This window comes from Erpetoichthys calabaricus, chromosome 11, assembly GCF_900747795.2.
Source record: "Erpetoichthys calabaricus chromosome 11, fErpCal1.3, whole genome shotgun sequence".
NCBI lineage: Eukaryota > Metazoa > Chordata > Cladistia > Polypteriformes > Polypteridae > Erpetoichthys > Erpetoichthys calabaricus.
In genome coordinates this window covers 77,663,549-77,686,959 of record NC_041404.2, presented here as the reverse complement: position 1 = coordinate 77,686,959, position 23,411 = coordinate 77,663,549, and the positions used below count along the sequence as shown (strand labels likewise).

At 40.5% G+C, this 23,411-nt stretch overlaps 1 protein-coding gene across 2 annotated transcripts in view; it reads left to right on the top strand.

Moving 5' to 3' along the window:
- The window catches only part of LOC114644788 (deleted in malignant brain tumors 1 protein-like), a 40,239-nt gene that overhangs the window by 3,492 nt on the left and 13,336 nt on the right, over window positions 1-23,411 (top strand). Inside the window, exons 2-4 of one of the 2 annotated variants that reach the window (XM_028792780.2) lie at window positions 5,451-5,768; window positions 7,836-8,147; window positions 16,645-16,962. In XM_028792780.2, coding sequence (XP_028648613.1) covers window positions 5,451-5,768; window positions 7,836-8,147; window positions 16,645-16,962 — 948 coding nt within the window. Of the gene's footprint in view, window positions 1-5,450; window positions 5,769-7,829; window positions 8,148-16,644; window positions 16,963-23,411 lie in introns of both variants that reach the window. The other variant, XM_028792779.2, reaches the window with a different exon arrangement.

Below are 23,411 nucleotides of genomic sequence, written 5' to 3'. Positions count from 1 at the left end.
GGGGACAGCTTTATAAAGAGTTGAACTTTCTTTAGTTATTTCTTTAAACCAATCGGTCAATGTCCATTTGTTTAATTAGAAATTTACAACTCTCCACATACTGAAAACATTTTCTTGTAAAATTACAGCAATCTGCTGGCAGCAGTTTCACCAGTAAGAATGCAGCTTTACAGTATTCTTACTGAATTTCACAATTACAGTATAGTGCTGTGCTCAAATTTGCAGTTTACTTTTTCATTTACAGTAATTTATTGACAGATATTTCTTCAGTTGCATATTGTTTAAATAGCAATACACTTCAGATATGCAGCTCATCTCTGTAATCAAGTAATAAACAGATATTTTGTTGCACTTTGTAGTAAATTATTGTTCTTTCTTTCTTTTCTTTCTTTCTTTCTTCTTCTTTCTTTCTTCTTTCTTTCTTTTCTTTCTTGTTCTTTTCTTTCTTTCTTTCTTTCTTTCTTTCTTTCTTTCGTTGGACCAACAAGTTGACTTCAGTAGTTTAGAATAAAAAGTGACTTAGTGTAACTTTGATCCTCTGTTAGTATCATGAAATAGAGTCATCAACAAATTGAAAACAAATTTCTGCAATTTTTATTAACCAGCTTAAATCTTTCAAGAATAACATAATTTTTTGTTAGGGATAAATTTACCACAGAAATATCTCCACTAAAAAACAAGAGAACAACATACCTGCTTTCAGAAGCATCACTTGATGATGATCTTCACCTAGAAAACGTTTGACCTGCTCTCATGGTTAATACCAAGAAGCTCCTAAAGCAGACGCTGGTGGTTTGGGGTGTTAGGAGGCATATACAGAAGAAGACAGAAAGAGTCTAGTGGCACTGAAAGGGAATTTCCTTATGTAAGCGCACACATGAGGATTGAGTGATGCCTGTTCTTTCTGTACCACATTCCCAGTCTGCTTGCTAGTGACAGTCCCTTGAGGATTGGATTCACACTATGGGCTAATGACAATAAAGAATCTATAAGTGACAAAACAAAAGTTAAGTGACAAAGGTATCAAAAAAAATAAATGATTTGGAAAAAAATCTAAAAAAAATGTGAAGAAATGCTTCAATACTTGAAATGATTTTTTTTAAAAGCCCATACTACCTGTGGATAAATTCCATTGTTCAGCAAGCACCACCCTGGTATTGCAGGTTAAAATTATAAAGGCAAGCAAACAGTGAAGCAAGACTGAATGACTACCCCTCTTTTACCATATTTCTCTCTATCAAACACCATCTAGCGACATGTCTGGCTCCACAAATATACCCTTGATGCATATTTTTAGGCAGTCACTGCATAATGGAGAAAAATATGCATCAAGGGGTATGTATATATATATATATATATATATATATATATATATATATATATATTATATATATATAATATATATATATATAGTCAGAAAAATGACCATAAGACATCGAGAAGGTTTGGGGCAGCCACCCGTATAATTGTTCCCCGGCTGCAAAAACTGATTAAATAACAAAGACATTCAACTGAGTCCAAAACAGAACTGATTCCTCAGGAGACAAGATAGCAGCTTTAAAGGCCAGTAGCAGAAGTGATGTCATCAATACCGGAACCGGAAGTGACATCATTGGGCTGCCCCAGAGACCGGGTGGGATTTCCCTAGAATGGTCTGCAAAAGATCGAGAGGGAAAATTAGCGCACTTCGCCACCCCCTGGTCTGGCATGGGATCACATTATTTAGAGCCCTTTAGTTGTCTGCTAAACACACGTGTGTGACAATAGTATATATATATATATAGTATATATATATATATATATATATAGTGACAGAGTAGGGGAGCGCTGTCGTCCCCTTGAACCCTCAGACAACACGTTCTTGACACCAGGTAAAAGTCCAATATTATATTTATTTTTAGTAATAATGTGCACAAAGCACCTACACTCCACAATACTCAATAATAAATCAATAATACAATACACAATTCCTAATCCTCCACTCCCAGCAGCTCAGTCACCCTTCCTCCAACTCGGCTCACTGCTGGGATCTCCTACAGTCCTTTAAAACTCCTTGACCCGGAAGTGTTTCTGTCCCTCAGTCCACTTGACTTTCTAGGCACTTCCAGGTCAGATCAATACTCTTCTTTTCTTCAGCCTGGAGAGTACATCATGTCTTCCACACCCGTGACTGGGAAGTACTTCCGGGCTGTACGGAAAGTTACCACTCGCTGTTCTTTCCCTGCAACGTCCCTTGACAGCCCCCCATGGTATCCAGCAGGGCTGTGAATTAGAACTCCAAGGTCCATGATGCCCTGCTGGAATTCGGGGCACCTCCATGTTGAACGGGGAGGGCTCCATCTGGCAGCTTGGAGGTATTGGCCGGGATAAACTGCCGGCCATATATCACAATATACAGTATATTACATAGTTTACTGTCAAATAATGCAAAGAGTATGCGACACGTGTTTCGCCCTTATTTGGGCTCATCAGGCATACACACTCCACTGCACCCCTCGCGGGGATCGAACTTCAGCGTTAGAGATGAAGTCCCTTTACGCTGCGCCACGGCATGTGATGAGCCCCAAATAAGGGCGAAACACGGTGTCGCGTACTCTTTGCATATTTGACAGTAAACTATTGTAACATTCCATGATCTGCTTTCTCGCAACTAAAGATGGGCCTGTGGCGGACATTTGCAGACTGCAGACCAACCACAAGCGTACCTGGTAGGTAACCACCCACTACAATCAGATCGAGACTTCAGGACTACAGGATGCTATGAATATATATAAATATATCCATCCATCCATCCATTTTCCAACCCGCTGAATCCGAACACAGGTCACGGGGGTCATGCTGGAGCCAATCCCAGCCAACACAGGGCAGGAACCATCCCGGGCAGGGTGCCAGACCACCACCGCAGGACACACACAAACACACCCACACAACAACGCACACACTAGGGCCAATTTAGAATCCGCAATCCACCTAACCTGCATGTCTTTGGACTGTGGGAGGAAACCGGAGCGCCTGGAGGAAACCCACGCAGGACACGGGGAGAACATGCAAACTCCACACAGGAGGACCCGGGAAGCGGTACCCAGGTCCCCCAGATCTCCCAACTGCGAGGCAGCAGCACTACCCACTGTGCCACCGTATATATATATATATACTGTATATATATATATTATATATATATATATATATATATATATATATATATATATATATATATATATATATATATATATATAGTATATATATATATATAATAGTATATATATATATATATTGTCACTAACCTCCTTAAGAACTCAAAGGTAAATATCATCTGGTCCTGTGATTTTTTTGATTTCAGCACATTTTGTCTGAGCAGTCCTTCTCCTTCTACAGTTTCCACATCACTCAGAGTACCTCCTTAGTAGTCTCTTTTATGGCTGGGAGATTATCTACTTCCTCACATATGAAGACCTCAGAAAAATGCGAGTTTAGAGAATCTGTTATTTCACTGTCCGTATTTTTTAATTCTCCTTTACTATTCCTGATGCACTTCACCTCTTTCTTGACTATTCTTTTACTACTAAAAACACTGAAAGAATCTCTTTGTGTCATCTGCTATATTCAACTCTATCTGCCTTTTAGCCTCCCTATTATCCTACTTAATGGTTACCCTTATTTTCTCATACACATTGATTCACACTAGAGTTATTAGTCTTATTCGTCTTATCCAGCTATTGTTTTCCTTTATTTTCAACTCTTTATTAACCCACTGCAGTGTTTTTTTAAATACTACTAATTCCGAATTAAGGTACATACTTGTCTTGCATTGTAAAACTTTTCGAACCTGTTCCATTACTCCTCGACTGTCTCCAAACTTAAAAACTTATCCCAGTCTAATCTCCTTAATCTTTCCCATATCTGCTCAAAATTTGACTTACCAAAGTTAAACTTAACATTTTTAGTCTTTACATCCACTGTCTTCCAAAACACTGAAAACTATATTATATTATGGTCACTTGACCCTAGTGGTTCTATCACCTCTACACCCTCAATTCTATCCTGATTATTACAAATGCATTGGTGTTTTAATATACTGTATTAAAAAACAGTCACTGATTACTTCTAAAAACTCCTTGTGCTCTGCTATTTTCAAAGTTATCCCAGTTAATATTCGAGTAGTTAAAGTTCCTTTTCACGACAGAATTACTTAATGGATTTAGATCAGGTTTTTTTCTATAATTTGCTTGAACATTCCAGTTGATTTTGTGACCGCTCTCATCGCGCTATGTATCATAGTTCACCAATTTATTTGTGCAAATTCGAGAGAGATGCAGTAGGCTAAGGGAAGGAAGGCAGGGCCCTCCTCACTCATGAGCCAGCCTCAGGGCGAATCTTACATCTGCTTAGCTAGGGAATGAGAGAACTACTTAATGGATTTAGATTGGGCTTTTTTCTAGAACTTGCTTGAACATTCTGGTTGCTTTTGTGACTTCTCTCATTGCGCTAAGAATCATAGTTCGCATGCAGGAGCAATATATTCGCACTAATCTGAGACAGAGGCTGCGAGCTGAGGGGATGGGGAAGCGTGATGTCAGGAGTAGGGAGCCAGGCGGGGCACTCCCCGCTGTCCTGTTTCACTACTACGTGGGCGGAGCCGCGGGGAGCAGCTGTTCTTAGATAAATCCACCTACTGCATATCAACTGAACCACCCAGGTTGTCCTAGCTCCTAGCCCACCAAAAGTCATGCGGGAATCCATATATTTTTTAGAGTTCTCTAAGTTAAAGTGGTAAAAAGGTTCAAATCAGTTCTGAAGCAAACCCAAACCAAATGAAGAGATATAAGAATCTAAATAATTAGGTTACATTGTATTTCTTTGCTCTTGTTGGAGTTCTTTCTTCTGTGCTTTGATTTGATATTAATTTGTTAAAAAAAAATCTTAAATCTTTGACTGATCTGTGTTTTGGTAATTTGTAAAATCAATAAACATGAAAAAGAAAGACAAAAAACCAAAGGAGCAGAAAAATAAAGCAGCACAGAGTTTAATTTCTATTGATGCAAGCCGTGCTTGTAATCAAACAAAAACTGATCTCTACTAGTATATTAAAGCATAGAAATAAGCTTAACTCTAAAGCAATAATAATTGTAAAAAATGTCTCAAACTACAGTAAATATAAATCTCCTCAAGTATATAGATATTGTAATACTGCTGAACATAAACTGTCAATTCATGGCAACAAAAAAAATAAATAAAAAAATAATAATAATAAGGGAAAATTCTTTCATCCATTCAGCTTTATTTGTAATCATTTTACCAGTTAAAATAAGTCAGAAGCTAATGTGTATATCAGTAGCAATAAAATTTGCCATATCATTATTTAAACTTTTAATAGCTAAAATAATGCTGAAACCCTTTTGTGAGTCCTGTATTAAATGGCATTATTTATTATTTGCTTTCCTTAATATCAGGTGCTGGCATGAACATCAGGCTTGTCAATGGGACCAGCAAGTGTTCTGGTAGAGTTGAGCTGTTGCATAAGGACCAGTGGGGAACCGTGTGTGATAATGGATGGGATTTGACCGATGCCGAAGTCGTCTGCAGACAGCTGGGCTGTGACAATGCCATCTCTGCACCAGGACAAGCCCACTTTGGAAAAGGCAGTGGACTGATCTGGATGGATAATGTAGTTTGCAAAGGAAATGAATCATCCTTGGCACTCTGCGAACATAATGAACTAGGACAGCATAGCTGTGATGCAGGAGAGGATGCTGGGGTAGTCTGCTCAGGTAAAAACATTTTGCCACCTTCAAGGCAAAAGTGACCAACTCTATAACTCTATTTATTATTGAGTTAAATTCATACATAAACAGCATTATTTAACTTTGTTCTGTACTTCCTCCCTTGTTCTCAATCTGTAGAGAAAGATACAAAAGCATTACACCCATGTTCTTCCCCTAATGTAAACCCTTATCAGTCCTTGTAAAGCCACACTAAACCTTCACATATGATTATGTTATATCCTTGCATTATTAGACATAAAGGAAAAACTAACTATAGCTATAGCAATAGTGCTCTTTTTGACACTGAAGGGGAAATTGTGGTTTTGGAAAAGGAATGTACTCTAAATATTCAAAAGGGTTTTAGGTGCTCCTCACTTTGCAATGATTCAAAACAGTGTAATAGTTTTATACAGACTATAGGAATACTAGCTGTAATACAAAAGAATACAAAGTTTTAAGTATTGTGTATAGAATATTTTGTAGTCCAGGAGGTAAAAGAATTAAGATTTGCAAAAAAAATTGTAATTATCAAAATAAGTACTTGTACTCTAACACTTGGGACATCTGTTTAGAACCAAAAACTGTTTTGTGTCTATAACCTTACATATTGAGTTTTAGATTTATTTTTACCACAAAAAACACCAATGCACAGTGGGAGGTAAAGCCTGGCAGAAAACCTTTGATTTAACAAGCCAATCTACATCCCTAGCTCATGTTATTGTCCAAAAGAATGGAACTACAGGTACAAAGAGCCAAAATGAGGTTCTGGAGAAGAGTTGCTGAGCTCATTCTCTCCTTCTTTTGCAGATTGAGGGGAGCCAATTAAGATGACCCAGAACTGTACTTAGAGTGCCACCTTTGTCACTGAAACCCTCAGCCAGATCTGCAAATCAGAAATAAAGTGAAGAGATATCATAGTAAAATCTGTGCCATTTGAAACTTTAGTCTGACTCTTTAGCTAGTATATGGTTGCTACACTTCTTGTTTAAGCTGTGAGATTCTATCTCAGGACTGAACTAATGAAAAGCAGCAATTAAACAAATACTCCATACCCTAGTTTGATAAATGCTCACACACCTCTTAGATAAATCCATGTACTGTATCTCAACTGAACCAGCCCCATGCAAGCTGACCTAGTCAATTGTATATCATGAGTGTCCATATTGCTCATCTTTCAGTGCTGCAAGTTAATGCGAGGAAACGTTCAAATCCATTCTGAAGTTAAACCAAAACAAATGAAGGGACTTACAACCCAATTACTCAAAATTTTATTTTCTAACTCTTCTTCCGGTCCTTTTTTCTGCATTTTAATTTGATTTTAATCTGGAAAGAAAAAAAAAAGCTTTTGATCTGTTTTATTCATTTTAATCTAATTAATAAAATCAATAAACAAAAAAAAAAAAACAAAACAAGACAAAGATTAAAAATGATAGTGCAGAAAAATAAGCAAGCACAGAATTTAATTTCTGTTGATGCAAACCACACTTTTTCAATACTTGTGATCAAATACAAAGTTGACTCTCTTAGTATATCAAAGCATTCACAAAGATATAAATCAAATGCAATGCACTGACTACAAAAAATATCTGAAAGTAAAAATAACTCACCTGGAGTAGGTAAGGATATCAAAATACTGCTGTCTGAATAATACAGGTATATGTGTTTCTTAACTTGAGCTGAAGCTTTTGCAAAAGTCAGTTTATTGCAACAAAAATAAAATCCATCCATCCATCCATCCATCCATTTTCCAACCCGCTGAATCCGAACACAGGGTCACGGGGATCTGCTGGAGCCAATCCCAGCCAACACAGGGCACAAGGCAGGAAACAATCCCTGGCAGGGTGCCAACCCACCGCAGACAAAAATAAAATTTAAGAGTAAATTCTTTCATCCACCCATTTTTATTTACAATCAATTTTTCAGTTAAAAAAGTAGGAAGCCAAAGCCTATCCTAGTAGCTGTAAACTTTCTCATATCATTATTTTATCGTGAAATAATTAAAATAATGCTAAAACCTTTTAAGAACCCTATAATTAAATGATATTACCCAGTATCTTCTTTGCTTAGTTTTAGATGCCAACATCAGGCTTGTCAATGGGAAGAACAATTGTTCTGGCAGAGTGGAGTTGTTGCATATGGACCAATGGGGAACTGTCTGTGATGATGGATGGGATTTAAGAGATGCTGACGTTGTCTGCAGACAGTTGGGCTGTGGATTTGCTATCTCAGCACCAGGAAATGCCCACTTTGGAAGAGGCAGTGGACAGATTTGGATGGATGATGTGTCTTGTAGCGGGCGTGAGTCATCACTGTTGATGTGTGGTAATAATGGCCTGGGAAGGCATAATTGTCAATCATATGAGGATGCTGGAGTCATTTGTTCAGGTAAGTATTTTTATTTAGTTGTGACTTCTTCAGCACAATGAAAATGTGACTCATCATTCATCATTTCTTAATGTTTTGTGAGCCTGATGAAGTGGGGCTGGGGCACCATAACTGTTGTCCAGGAGAGGATGCTGGTGTTATATGTTCAGGTAAAAATGTTTTTTGTGTTTTGGCACTTTAAAGGTAAAATTTGACTAAATCTATTTATTGTTCAGTGAAATTCATAAATAAGGAGCATTGTTAAACATTGTCTTGGAATTTCTCTTGTAGGGATCTGCACTGGCAATCGGAAGGTTTCCAGTTCGAATCCTGTAAATGCCAAAAGGGACTCTGCACTATTGGGCCCTTGAGCAAGGCCCTTAAACAGCAATTGCTGAGCGCTTTGAGTAGTGAGAAAAGCGCTATATAAATGCAAAGAATTATTATTATTATTATTATTATTATTATTATTATTATTATTATTATTATTATTATTATTATTACCCAAATCCATCCCCTGATGCATCCCTGAAATCAGTCACCATCAAGTCCATACTAAACCCTCACATATGACTCCTTGTTTACCTTCTGACATTTAGGTCTAAAGCAGAAAAAAGCTATAAACGTGGCAATAGTAGTGTCTTAGACACTATAGTAGAAATTGTTGCTTTAGTAAAGGAGTGTACTCTAAATATTCAGGAAAGAATGATGGGGTAATTTGTTTAGGCAAAAATGTTTTTAAGTGTTGTGAACCTCAAAGTAAACTTTGACTACCTCTACTCGACTACTCTACTGAGTGATGCTCCTAAATAACAGCATTATTTCAGAGCACATAGATGAGAAGCTGAGATGCTTATTCGCAAAAAGAGCTGTCAGTCACTGGAGAGGCTTATTTATAAGCCAAGAGATAATAAACAAAATTTTGATGAGCAAGTACAGGATTCTTGATCAAAACTAAAATCACATTGATTAAAAAACTCTTCAAACATACTTGTGTTTCCCTTGAATTGTTCTGCATGAGGATTATATGGTTAACTAACATTAGCAGGTGGGGCACGGAAATCAGAACTCACTATCTGTTGTTTTTGTAATACTGTGTCTTCATTTTTAGTTGGCGAGCACATTGACTTGTTTTCTCACTATGTCTTGGAAAACCTACCAAAAGATACCAGAGTTGCAATGTGCCACCATGTTAATACGGGAACAACTGGTAATGTCTCAATTTCAGATTCTCACAAAAACGCAAATGAGAACATAAAATGAGTCAACAACTTCCCATTAAGTAAATTAAGAAATATGATTATAAAGAAAAAGTATATCTACAAAATAAGGGTGTGGTTGAGGTTCATTTTCCTGGTCTTTTTCTGCTGCCCTAGATACATATGAAGAGAACGATACAAAAGCCCATACCTTACACCCAAATCTCCTCCTTAATGTACCCCTGAAATCAGTCCCCATAAAAGCCACACAAAGCCCTCACATTTGACTGTACATTTATCTCATGGCATTATAAGGAACCTTCAGAGTCTTGTCACAGAAGGTCTCCCACATCATTAGAACAAGCAGAATTGGCAGTCGTACCCAAATCTGAAAGTTCCTCACACAAACTGCGTGCAAACTCATTAGAAACAGCCTGGTCTTGGAGTCTGGCTAAGTCCAGGCTCATTTTCCTAGTAGGTGGTAACCTACTGGACCTAAGCTGGATCCTAAGAGTAGCAACAACAAGTCTGTGGTCAGAATTCACACACTGGGCACTTCTGTAGACCCTGCAGTTTTGCAGGAACCTCCAGTGTCTGCCCACGAGGATGTGATCGATCTCCTTCTCCGCAGCACCAGTATTGGAGTACCAAGTCCAATGATGCAGTTCAGGGAGCCAGGATCCAGCGATTTGCAGCCCCTGACCTTTAGCAAAGTCAAGGAACATGGAGCCACTTTCACCATGGTCACCAGACCCATGGAGACCGAGACAATCCTCATAGCCAGCCCTGTCAGTGCCAGTGGCTGCATTGAAGCCACCCATGACCAGAGGAGTGTCACCCCGTGGGCACCCATCAACCACTGAGAGAAGCTGTGAATAAAATGTCTCCCTCACTGAGACATCACTCACCGTGGTCGGAGCATACACTGAGACAATAGACAAGGCACCCGGAGAGTGCCGTAAACTGAGTCTCATAATACGGTCGTTGAAAGGAGTGACATCGGACACCATTGGAAGAAGCCAATCCGCTACAGCAACAGCTACTCTCCAAGTATGACAGCCATCAGACCGACCAGACCAGTAAAAGGTGTTTCCACCTACAGAGATCTGGCCAGTCCCCGGTCTGTGCACCTCAGAGAGTGCGGCCACTGAAATGCGGAGTTTATGCAGCTCCTCCAACAGCAGAGGAAGATGATCATCTTGCCAGAGAGACAAGACGTTCCATGCACCCACCCGTATGGGCCGCCTCAAACTGGGACCCGAGTGCTGCCGTGCAGTGGGCGATGCCTCAGCACCACACCAGTTCCGATCCCCAACAGACCTGACCCTATTGGCTCTCCAATGGTTTTGACTCTTCCGGGGATGGGGCTCCCGAGGGCTTTCCCCCATCCCCTTCATGATGTGAGCAGCTTTCCTTTGGGCGGCTGCAGCAGAGCTACTCCCGCGGAGAGCAAAAAGGAGTCCTTTCTGTAGTCTCGGAGCTTTGTGAAGTTTTTTTACAGTGGCTGGAGTGCCAATCCTGCCACCAACCCCCATTATTTCCCTGCAAGTTGAAGGACCGCTTGCAGGGCGGGACGCAGTTTAACATCATACCCAGGACTGCCAATCCTAATGTGATGTGGGAGACCTTCCGTGACAAGACCCTGAAGGTTGTTGAGGGTTGTGTTGGTGTTACCGGTGTTTCCAGAAGGAGGTGTTTCATCTCGCAGGGCACCCTGGATATCATTGAGAGGAATCGCAGTGCATGGCTCAATGGCAACTCTTGTCTGTACTGGGAACTGAGAGGGATGGCTGCGAAGGCTCTGAGGGCAGATAAAGAGGCGTTTGTTAGAGGAATCTGTGAGAAAGTGACACACCATCTGTGGTCTAGCAACCCACGTCCTGCTTACAGAGGAATCGAAGCATTATGCACATCTGAATCTGTTCCTCGGAGAGTCGCAGTCAGGGCAGCTGATGGAACGGTCCTTACAGATGACACTGCAGTTGTGACCCGCTGAGCTGGCTACTTTGAGCAGTTGTTCAAAGCTGATCCTCCGGCTAGGACGTTGGATATCTCTGGGTCCACGGTTCTTGAGGCTGATCCTCCAATTAGCTGTGAACCACCCAATCTCACTGAGATTGCACAGGTTGTGAACCAGCTGAGGGGGGGAAAGGCTGCAGGAATCTGTGGTATCTGGGGTGAACTTCTCCAGGCTGGTGGTAAGGCTGTCCTCCTTTGCTTCCATTTGGGAGATTGGCATCATCCCAACTGAATGGAAAATGGGACTTGTCATCCCTATTTGGAAAGGGAAGGGTGATCGCCTGGATTGCAGCAACTACAGGGGGATAACACTGCTCTCGGTGCCGGGTAAGGTCCTTGCTAGGGTCATCCTCAATAGGATCCGTGATCACTTGCTCACCTACCAGCGACCGGAACAGGCTGGTTTTACGCCTAAGAAGTCTACCATCGACCACATCCTGGTACTGAGGGTTCTCATGGAGCGCAAACGCGAATATCAGCAGAGTTTCTTTGCAGCCTTTGTCGATTTTCGCAAAACGTTCCACTCAGTTGATCGAGCTGCCCTGTGCAACATCCTGAGGATTCGCGGGATCCCCTTAAAGTTGCTGGATATCATGGCTGGCCTGTACACTGGTACTGTAAGTGCTGTGCAGACTGGAGGCAGGACCTCTGCGTTTTTCCCAGTTGATTCTGGGGTTCATCAGGGGTGTGTTCTTGCCCCTACTCTGTTCAATGCTTGTATGGACTGGGTGTTGGGCAAGGTCGTGGGGTCCAGCGGCTGTGCGGCATTTGTTGGTGAAGAAAGGTTCATGGATCTTGACTTTGCTGACGATGCTGTGATCTTCGCGGAGTCAATGGAGGCTCTGATCGGGGTTGCTCGAGAGACTGAGCGAGGAGTCTGAGTGTCTGGGATTGCTAGTGTCCTGGATAAAAATCAAGATCCAGGGCTTTAATGACCTCTTGGGCACAGCCATCAGCAGTGTGTCTGTTTGCGGAGAGAGTGTTGACCTTGTTGAGAGGTTTACTTACCTTGGCAATGACATTCATGTCTCTGGTGACTCTCCCTATGAAGTCAGTAGACGGTTTGGGAGAGCATGGGGGGGTCATGAGGTTGCTGGAAATGGGTGTCTGGCGCTCCCAATATCTATGCAAAAGGACGAAGGTCCAAGTCTTTAGAGCCCTGGTGCTTCCTGTCTTGTTATATGGTTGTGAGACATGGACGCTATCTAGTGACCTAAGACGAAGACTGGACTCCTTTGGTACTGTGTCTCTCCGATAAATCCTTGGGTACTGTTGGTTTGACTTTGTGTCAAATAAGCAGTTGCTCATGGAGTCCCGAATGATGCACATTACCTGCATTGTGAGGGAGTGTCAGTTACGGCACTACGGCCATGTGGCGCTTTTCCCAGAGGGTGAACCAGCTCGTAAGATCCTCATTGTTAGAGACCCGAGTTGCTGGACCAGACCATGGGGTTGCCAACATAACACCTGGTTGCGGCAGATAGAGGGTCATTTCCGGAGGGTGGGAGTGGACCGCGTGTCTGCCAGGGGGGTTGAAAATCGGGATCCCAAGTTGTTTTGTTGTGCAGTGGATGCGGCAATGCACTGTACCAGTGCATCCTCCCCAACTTGACTTGATTATAAGGAATAATCGAAAATCTAACTAGAGCTATGGTAATAGTAGTCTAATGTTTAGTCCACTTTAAATATTCAAAATGTTTCATCAGTTCCACCATGTGTAAATGATGTAAAACAATGCCATAGTTACAAACAGACTCTTGATTTCCTAGCAGTAAAACAAAAGAAAGTAGTAGGCTATAAGTATAAATTATAGAGTATAAAATATTCTAGTGATGAAGGCAATAAAAGTGAGATTTAAAAAAAAAAAACCTCCAGTAATTATGAATATCATCACTTTTATTTTGCCACTTGAGGGCATCTACATACCCCAACCCATACTGTGTCAACAACTGTTTTGTATGAAAAGTCTATAACATCAGATTTGGAGTTGTTCATTTTATTCTTTCTAACATGACAAAACACAAATGTTCAATCAATGGGGACCTCATGTATAACAGCTTGCTTGAAATTCACACTAAATGTGCATAAGCAAAATTCTACGCAGTTTTGCTTTATAATTCCCAACATGAATTTTAACGCACATGCACTTCCATACAGCCCCACCCCGACTCCTCCCAGAATTTCACCTATTTGAATATACAAATCAATATAAATAGAAGACAATGGCAAAAGCATGAGTCACAAGGAATTTTAGCGAATGTGTAATAGAGGTCCTGCTCAGTGAAGTGGAGGCAAGGAAAAATGTAGTACTTGGTGGCTTTAGCAGTGGTATAAGCAATAAAAGGAAACTGATGTGGTGGCACAGTGTGGCGGAGGCACTCAAAAATTCAAGTTCAAAAAGTCTCACAGTGCCCATAATAAAAAAAGAAGTGGTCAGATATCAAAGTCAATGTATAAAGACAAGTCGCAGCCCACTGTCCGAGCATCAGCACCTTTGGAGGAGGTAGCCTAATTCCAGGGCTCACACCATTTGAGCCATGAGCTGCTCAGTTATTGGTGAGACATTTACATATCTCACCACAACATTAATGAGATGCATTTTCACACCACAAATAATTTTCATATTAATAGAGTGGAAATGCATTGTATTTACATAAGCAAATTCATTCTCTGAAGGAGCCTTTACACTAATGTGCGTGCAGTCAACCACTCCGATTACATTTGGGAAAAATGGATGTTGTTGTGAATTGCGCTTTGTAATAAGCATATGTTTAATATGTCACTGTGCTCTGTGCAAATATTTCTTATAAGTCTGCTTCCTTTTCTACACACATGCATAGAGCCAGATTTAGCACAGAAGTTCACCATATTGAACTGCTAGGAAAGCAGTATAACATAAGAGAGATTAAAACAGCTGGAAAATGTGCAGTCAGACTGAAAACTGCTGTATACTACTTTTTGTCTGTCAAAGTCAGCATGAAACTGTATCTTTGTTACCTTGTTTGGAATTTCATGTTCACCTAAGTGGGGGCCTGTCCGTGGAGAAAACAGTATAAAGTCTTGGAAAACGGCCAAGCACACCTTGAAAGACGATGGACAGATGGGAGATCTCATCATCCGATCCTGAAAATCCTTCCACTGCACCAACGAAGTTGGCAGAGTCTACACATCGGGCCCCCACTCCCAGATTGGGTTTTGCCATTTGCTTCCACATCTGTTATGCAGCATAAGACGACATTAAACAAAGCTAAATTATTTCTTTTGCGTGATTTCTTACTGCCGTATCACTAGGTAAGGGTATTGCCTTTTATTTTATTCTGTATAGATTCAGGTTACGTAACATGCTGCAATCACGAAAGAACTCATTCCCAGGGAACTAGCGCCTCCTGCTGGATTTTGCTTTGATGTTTCCAAGTTCAACCACAGTGTAAGAAAAGCTTATATATCTGGATCACAGGTGAATAACACCAAAAACCAGAGGGAGCACAATTCTTCAAACTCTGCTTTTGTAAAGCCAGCTCCAGTTCAGCACACACCTCCAAGTTGATAGCTCTTGGAAATTTAAATTGACTTAGAAGACAGTCATCATTATGGGACAAGAAATCAGTATGATCTCTAAATACGTGCTGTCTTTTAATTCTTCTAAAGAAGCCATTGTAGCAGGAATTATATTGTTATAGATTGATTACAATTAAGTGCTTTAAATTTGTAAATGATATGTAGTTAATTTAACTGTATCTGATAAAGCCTGCATCATGGATTCAAATATAAAAAAGAAAGGGAAACCACACATAAACAGTAGCACTGCCTTGATGCTGGGTGCCACCCATTTACAAAACTGAGCAGGAAGATATGTGCACAAGGTCTGAGGCTACAGTGAAAATGTGTATGGCTTTAAGGCAAGTTTAGCTTTTATACATCTCGACATGAACGTGAAAATGGGCCTATGCAACATTTTTGTGCGTACGTTCCATTTATACACGAGGCCCTAGGTCCTGATTGTAAAGTGGAGGCTAAATCCTTCCACACGTTTATCAAACCAGTCTACATTCCTAGTTTTGATTACTGTCAAAAAGAATGACATTACAGATACAAAGAGCCAAAATGAGGTTCTAGAGCAGAATTGCTGAGCTTACTCTCTCCCACTTTTCCAGATTGAGAGTAGCCAATTGAGGTGGCCTGGACATGTACAGTACTTAGGATGACACCTTTGTCACTGCAATCCTCACCTGGAATAGCAAATCAGAAATAAAGTGAACATATGTTATGGTGTGAACTGTGCCATATGTTGGCTACACTGCTTGTTTCAGCTGTGATACAAAATCTGTGGAATGAGGTCCCGAACAGAAGCAATAAACAAATAATATACGTCCTAGTGAGATAAATGACCACTCACATCTTAGATAAATCCACCTACTTATTGTATCTCAACTAAATAAGCCCCACCCAAGTTGAATTAGTCCACTAAAAGGCTTGAGGGTATCCATATATTTTTAACAATTCTTTGAGTTAAAGTGTTAAAAAATTTGAAATCTGTTCTGAAGCTAACCCAAACCAAATGAATGAACTTAAGAATCTGAATAATTAGGCTGTATTTCCCAGCTTTTGTTTGGATCCTTTCTTCTGTTCTCTGACTTGATTTTAGGTTAGAAAAAGATACTTAAATATTTGACTGATCTGAGCTTTATTTATTTTTGAGGTGACTTATAAAATTAATAAACATAAAAAAGAAAGATAGAAAAACTAAAACAGCAGAAACCAGTGCAGAATTTTATTTCTGTGGTCACAAGCCATATTTTTGCAATGCTTGTAATTAAACACAAACTGATCTTTCTTAATTTATTAAAGCATTGAAAAAGATATAAATTAATTGCAATACTCTAAATACAAAAATATCTGAAAATAAAAATAAATCATATGGAGTACAGTATATAAAATATAAATATACTGCTGTCTTAATAATATATTCATCCATCCATCCATTATCCAACCCGCTATATCCTAACTACAGGGCTGAATAATATATGCATTTATTAATTTGAGATTAAACTTTTCCAAAAGTCAACTCATGACAATAAAACAAAGTTAAAGGACAAATTCTTTCCGTTCATTCACCTTTATGTATAATCAGTTTGTTAGTTAAAATAATTAGGAAGCCAAAGCCTATCACAGTAGCAGTAAACTTTGCCATATTATTCTCATATTATTGTTTAAACTTATAATAGCTAAAATAATGCTTAAACCTTTTAAGAACCTGATATTAAATGACATTATTGATTATCTTCTTTCATTAATATCAGGTGCAGGCATCAACATCAGACTTGTCAATGGAACCAACAAGTGTTCTGGAAGAGTGGAGCTGTTGCATAATAACCAGTGGGGAACCGTGTGTGATGATGGATGGGATTTGACCGATGCTGAAGTTGTCTGCAGACAGCTCGACTGTGGCTATGCTATCTCTGCGCCAGGAAATGCCTACTTTGGCAAAGGCAATGTACAGATCTGGATGGATGATACAGTTTGCAATGGAAATGAGTTGTCCTTGATGTCCTGTAATCATAATGTACTGGGAGAGCATGACTGTGGTCCAGGAGAGGATGCTGGGGTAATATGTTCAGGTAAAGATATGTTTTAATTTTTTGCCAGTCAAAATGTGACTAACTCTATTTATTATTAAGTGAAATTCATAAATATGCAGAAATATTTAAAATTGTCCTCAACAATGCTGTCCCAGATCTGAAAAAAAGATACAACATCATCATTGTTACACCCTGATATACCCCTGAAAATCAGTCCCCATGAAAGCCATATTAAGCACTAACATGTGACTCCCTATTTATCTCCTGCCATTATTAGGCATAAAGTAAAACCTAACGATAGACATGACAGTAGTAGACCCCATCACATTATAGTAGAAATTGTGGTATGGGAGAAATAGTTTATTCTAGATTTTCAACAGATTTCCTGTGTTCCACTATGTTGCAATTATGCAAAACAATGCACTAATCATATACAAGTATTAATTTACAAGTATAGAGCATAGAGTATTCTAGAGATCAAGAGGGAAAAGAATCCTGTGATTGCCAAAATCAGTACTTGTACTCTGTCACTTGGGACATCTGCTCACCCCCAACTTATATAGAGACAATGACTAGTTTGTTGAAAAAGTGTATAACCTCACATTTGGAGGTATTAATTTTATTCTTACAAAAAAAAATTCAGTTTATGTTCCTAGTTCTTGTCATGTCCAAAAGAATACCAATGTAGGTACAAACAGTTAAAATGAGGTTCTAAAGCAGTGTTTCTCAGCTCACTCTTTCCTACCAGGAACAGTAAATCAGGAATGAAGTGAACAGATATTATGGTGTGAACTGTGACATCTGAAAGTTTAGTCTCAATCTGTAGTTAGTATATGACGGATACACTGCTTGTGTAAGCTGTGATAGGCTCTCTCACAATGGAAGACCCAAATAGCAGCAATAAAACAAATAATACATCTTCTAGTGAGATAAATGACAACTCACACCTTAGATAAATCCACCTACTGTATCTCAGTTGAACCAACCCTACTCAGGTTGACCTAGTCCACCAAATGTCATGATGGTATCCATACATCTTTCAGAGATGTAAAATAAAGTGGTGAAAAAGTTCAAATCAATTCTGAAGATAACCCAAACCAAATGAAGGAACTTAAAATAAGAGTAACTAGCTCCTCTTCCAGTCCTTTCTCCTACATTTTGATTTGATTTAAATTTGGAAAGAAGAGAAAAGCAATCTGAGTTTCTTTCATCGCAATGTAATTTATAAAATCAATTAACATAAAAAGAAAGATAAGAATCTGAAATTAAATTATACTAAAACCATACTTGTGTGCAATGTCTTTCATTCTTTGTCAGCAAAATTGATTACTATTTGCTCTGACATTGTTCCTACTGGTTATGTACTTCCTGTTGTTAATCATGGCTTTGTCTTGGAATCTTCTGATGTTATTTCACTTTCACAGCTAGTTTGTTCAGAATGCTGATGCCCGGTTGGGGCAAGGAAATTTGAATCTGTTTCTTCTTTACACTGGATGCCTGTTAGCTTCAGAATTTACTTTAAAATTTTATTGCTAGTTTTTAAATCATTACATGGGTCTGCTCCTGCCTATTTCTCTGAATTGTGTGTTTTACACCAGCCATCCAGAGAGCTTAGATCTACCAGTCAGCTGTCTCTTGTTGTTCCTCATACCAAGTGTAAAACTAAGGGGGACTGGGCTTTTGCAGCTGCTGCACCTCATCTGTGGAACTCTTTACCTCATTACATTAAAGAGTCACCTTCAACTGAACTGTTTACAGTGAGATTGAAGACGCATTTCTATTCTGTAGCTCTCAGTGACCTTCACTAAAACTGATGTTTTCCCTACTTTTAGTCATCTTCTTTCTTTTCTTTAACTCACTGCTGGCTGTATTTCATTTTATTGTATTTTATTTCTATTTTATTTATCTTTATTGTATGTTTTAACATAAAGCACTTTGCCTTAACCATTCCTGATGTTGTTTAAAATGTGCTCTATAAATAAATTTTCATTGAGATTGACATACTTTTACAGTGCTTGTAATCAAACACATACTAATTCCTCCTAGTATATTAATGTATTGTCAGTTAGTCAGTCAGTCATTATCCAACCCGCTATATCCTAACACACGGTCATGGGGGGCTGCTGGAGCCAATCCCAGCCAGAATAATGGCACAAGGCAGGAACAAATCCATGGGCCGGGCATCAGCCCACCGCAGGGCACACACACACACACACACACACACACACACACACACACGCACACACACACACACACGCACACACACACACACACACACACACACACACCAAGCACACACTAGGGACAATTTAGGATTGCCAATACACCTAACCTGCATGTCTTTGGACTGTGGGAGGAAACCAGAGCACCCAGAGGAAACCCACACAGACACGGGGAGAACATGTAAACTCCACGCAGGGAGGACCCAGGTCTCCTTACTGCGAGGCAGCAGTGCTGCGCTGTATTGAAAAATTATAAATCAAATGCAATAATTAGAGTAAAAAAATCTCTGAACCTAAAAATAAATCTTCTGGAGTATAAAAAGATATAATAATACTGCAGTCTAAATCAAATATACCATCATTAACTACGGCTAAAGCTTTTGCAAAAGTCAATTTATATTCACAAAAATAAAATACAATACAATACAATACAGTTTATTTTTGTATAGCCCAAAATCACACAGGAAGTGCCGCAATGGGCTTTAACAGGCCCTGCCTCTTGACAGCCCCCCAGCCTTGACTCTCTAAGAAGACAAGGAAAAACTCCCAAAAAAAAACCTAGTAGGGAAAAATGGAAGAAACCTTGGGAAAGGCAGTTCAAAGAGAGACCCCTTTCCAGGTAGGTTGGGCGTTCAGTGGGTGTCAAAAGAAGGGGGTCAATACAATATAATGCAGTACACAGAACAGAACAATTTCTCAATATAGTAAGAAATAAAAAATATAAATTTTAGAAGTACAGAGCAGAATTTAACAGTAGATGATATATCCCATAATAAGATTTGGATTTGTATAGAGTCCTGGAGACCTCATCCTTCAAGCTGCCTCCCCCATTTGGCCATTCATCCATTATCCAACCCGCTATATCCTAACTATAGGGTCACAGGGGTCAGCTGCAGCCAATCCCAGCACGCAAGGCAGGAAACAAACCCCGGGCAGGGCGCCAGCCCACCACAGGGTGCACACACACACCCACACACCAAGCATGTACTAGGGACAATTTTAGAATCGCAAATGCACCTAACCTGTATGTCTTTGGACTATGGGAGGAAACCAGAGTACCTGGAGGAAACCCACGCAGACACAGAGAGAACATGCAAACTCCACGCAGGGAGGACCCGGGAAGTGAACCCGGGTCTGTTAACTGCAAGGCAGCAGCGCTACCACTGTGCCACCATGTCACCCCAAAAATAAAATTTAATAAGAAAGTGTTTTTTTCATTCACCTTTATTTATTATCAGTCTTTCTGTTAAAATAAGTAGGAAGCCAAAGGTAATCTCGGTAGCAGTAAACTTTCCCACATTGTAACGACCTGATGGTAAGGAAGATCAGGGACCTCATGTATAAATGGTGCATATGCACAAAAATGTTGCATACTCCCGTTTCCACGATCAAATCGCGATGTATAAAACCTAAACTTGGCTTAAAGCCACGCACATTTTCATGCCAGCTAAATGCTTGGCGTACGCAAGTTCTCTGCTCAGTTTTGCAAACTGGCGGCACCCAGCGTCAAAGCAGTCCTTTTGTTCAAGTGTGGTTTCCCTTTCTTTTTGAGATCCACGTCCCTGACCTGGCTTTATCAAATGCACTGAAATTAACTGCATATTGTTTATTACTTTAAGGCATCTGATTGTAATTAACCTGTAACAATATAATGGTCCACGGAACAGCCAAACTATTCCAAATGCCATAGCTGCTTTAGTGTTGTTCCTCTCAATGCACCACTCAGAGTATTTGGACTTGCCTCCCACTGCATCTGATTGTGGAATCACAGCTCTACAGCAGCTGATCGGAAAGAGAATGATCAGTATACAGCATCAAGCACACACTGCCTCAACCATGTGGACTGTCTATTGAACTACTCCCATCCAGCAAACACTTCAGAGCCTTTCCTGTAGGGACATTGCAGTTCATAAACACACACAATCAGTCCATCAAGTACTCCTTGTAGAACTGTTTGTACTTATAAGTACATTTACCTCACTGTTAACTTGCAATACAGTTATAATACTGCATAACCTGAGCCACTTTATAAAGCGCGTATTTACATATGATGACGATATCATTTTTAAGATGAAATGCAGCAAAATATGTTTATTACATTATACAGATAAAATGTTAACATCTAAATAATCTATATTGTTAATCATTAAACATGTGAGGACATGGTGTCACAGCGCTAGCTAGTTCAGGGATTATTCATGCCTCGCGCTGTATTCTTGCTGGGGCTGGTGCGACACTGGAAGGATAGATGGATAGAATAATTAAACATGTACTATGAAGATATTTCAATGTTCCTTAAAAGTTTTGAAGAATCGGCGTTCTAAGCTTACTGATGGCTTAACATCTATTACAGAGCAGATTGTGTGGCGATTGGTTACTTGGAGAAAGAAAAGAAAGGACAGGAATTGGAGGTTAGTACGTTTGAAAGAAACAGAACTGCTGCAATAAATTATTTCATCGAAGGTTGCGCATGGTGCAGCAAGCATCTTGCAGGAGGCAGGAACAATCTCTGGACAGGATGCCAGCTCGTCTCTATCACTGCGACACAGTTTTCCCATGAACATCATGAAAATGATATCAAGTATACATCTCAGTATTTTAATTATTCAGAGAGCTGTAATATCACGAATGTAATGGATTCTGTATCCTGCCGGAGAAAGAGAAAGTATGTTTACGAAGCATGTAGTGATTCACACACATAGAGCACATAGAAGAACACATACAAAACAAAACATTTAACGTGCTACTTTAGTTACAATGGTATATGAGAAACTAGTAAATTAAACAATTTAAAGATTAAATTTATGATGTTCTACTTTAATGACAAAATAAACTACATGATTCCATCCATCCATCCATCCATCCATCCATCCATCCATCCATCCATCCATCCATCCATCCTCTTCTGCTTATCCGAGATCGGGTCACGGGGGCAGTAGCTTCAGCAGAGATGCCCTGACTTCCCTCTCTCTGGCCACTTCTACTAGCTCTTCCAGGGGAATTCTGAGGCGTTCCCAGGCCAGCCGAGAGACATAGTCCCTCCAGCGTGTCCTGGGTCTTCCCTGGGGCCTCCTCCTGGTTAGACGTGCCCAGAACACTTCACCAAGGAGGTGTCCAGGAGGCATCCTGATCAGATGCCCAAGCCACCTCATCTGACTCCTCTCAATGCGGAGGAGCAGTGGCTCTACTCTGAGCACCTCCCGGATGACCAAGCTTCTCACCCTATCTTTAAGGGAAAGCCCAGACACCCTGCAGAAGAAACTCATTTCAGCTGTTTGTATTCACGACCTCGGTCTTTCAGTCACTACATCTCTACCCATAGCTCATGACCATAGGTGAGGGCAGGAACGTAGATTGACTGGTAAATTGAGAGCTTTGCCTTTTGGATCAGCTCCTTTTTCACCACGACAGACCAATGCACAGCCCGCATCACTACAGACGCCGAACCGATGCGCCTGTCGATCTCCCGCTCTATTCTTCCCTCACTCGTGAACAAGACCCTGAGATACTTGAACTCCTCCACATGGGGCAGGATCTCGCTCCCAATCCTGAGAGGGGCACTCTACCCATTTTCGGCTGAGAATCATGGTCTCAGATTTGGAGGTTCTGATTCCCATCCCAGCCCCTTCACACTCGGCAGCTAACCAATCCAGAAAGAGCTGAAGATCACGGCCTGATGAAGCAAACAGGACAACATCATCTGCAAAAAGCAGTGACCCAATCCTGAGCCCATCAAACCGGACCCCCTCAACGCCCTGGCTGTGCCTAGAAATTCTGTTTATAAAAGTTATGAACAGAATCAGTGACAAAAGGCAGACCTGGTAGAGTCCAACTCTCACCGGAAATGAGTTCTACTTACTGCCTGCAATGCGGACCATGCTCTGACACCGGTTCTACAGGGACCGAATAGCTCTTATCAGGGGGTCTGGTACCCCATACTCCCCGGAGCACCCTCCACAGGATTCCCTGAGAGACGCTGTCAAATGCCTTTTCCAAGTCCATAAAACACATGTAGACTGGTTGAGCAAACTCCCATGCACCCTCCAGGACTCTGCCAAGGGTGTAGAGCTGATCCACTCTACCGCAACTAGGACGAAAACCACACTGTTCCTCCTGAATCTGAGGTTCGACTTCTTAAAGAGGGGGACCACCACCCCGGTCTGCCAATCCAGAGGCACTGTCCCCAATGTCCATGCGATGTTGCAGAGGCGTGTCAACCAAGACAGTCTTACAACATCCAGAGCCTTGAGGAACTCCGGGCATATC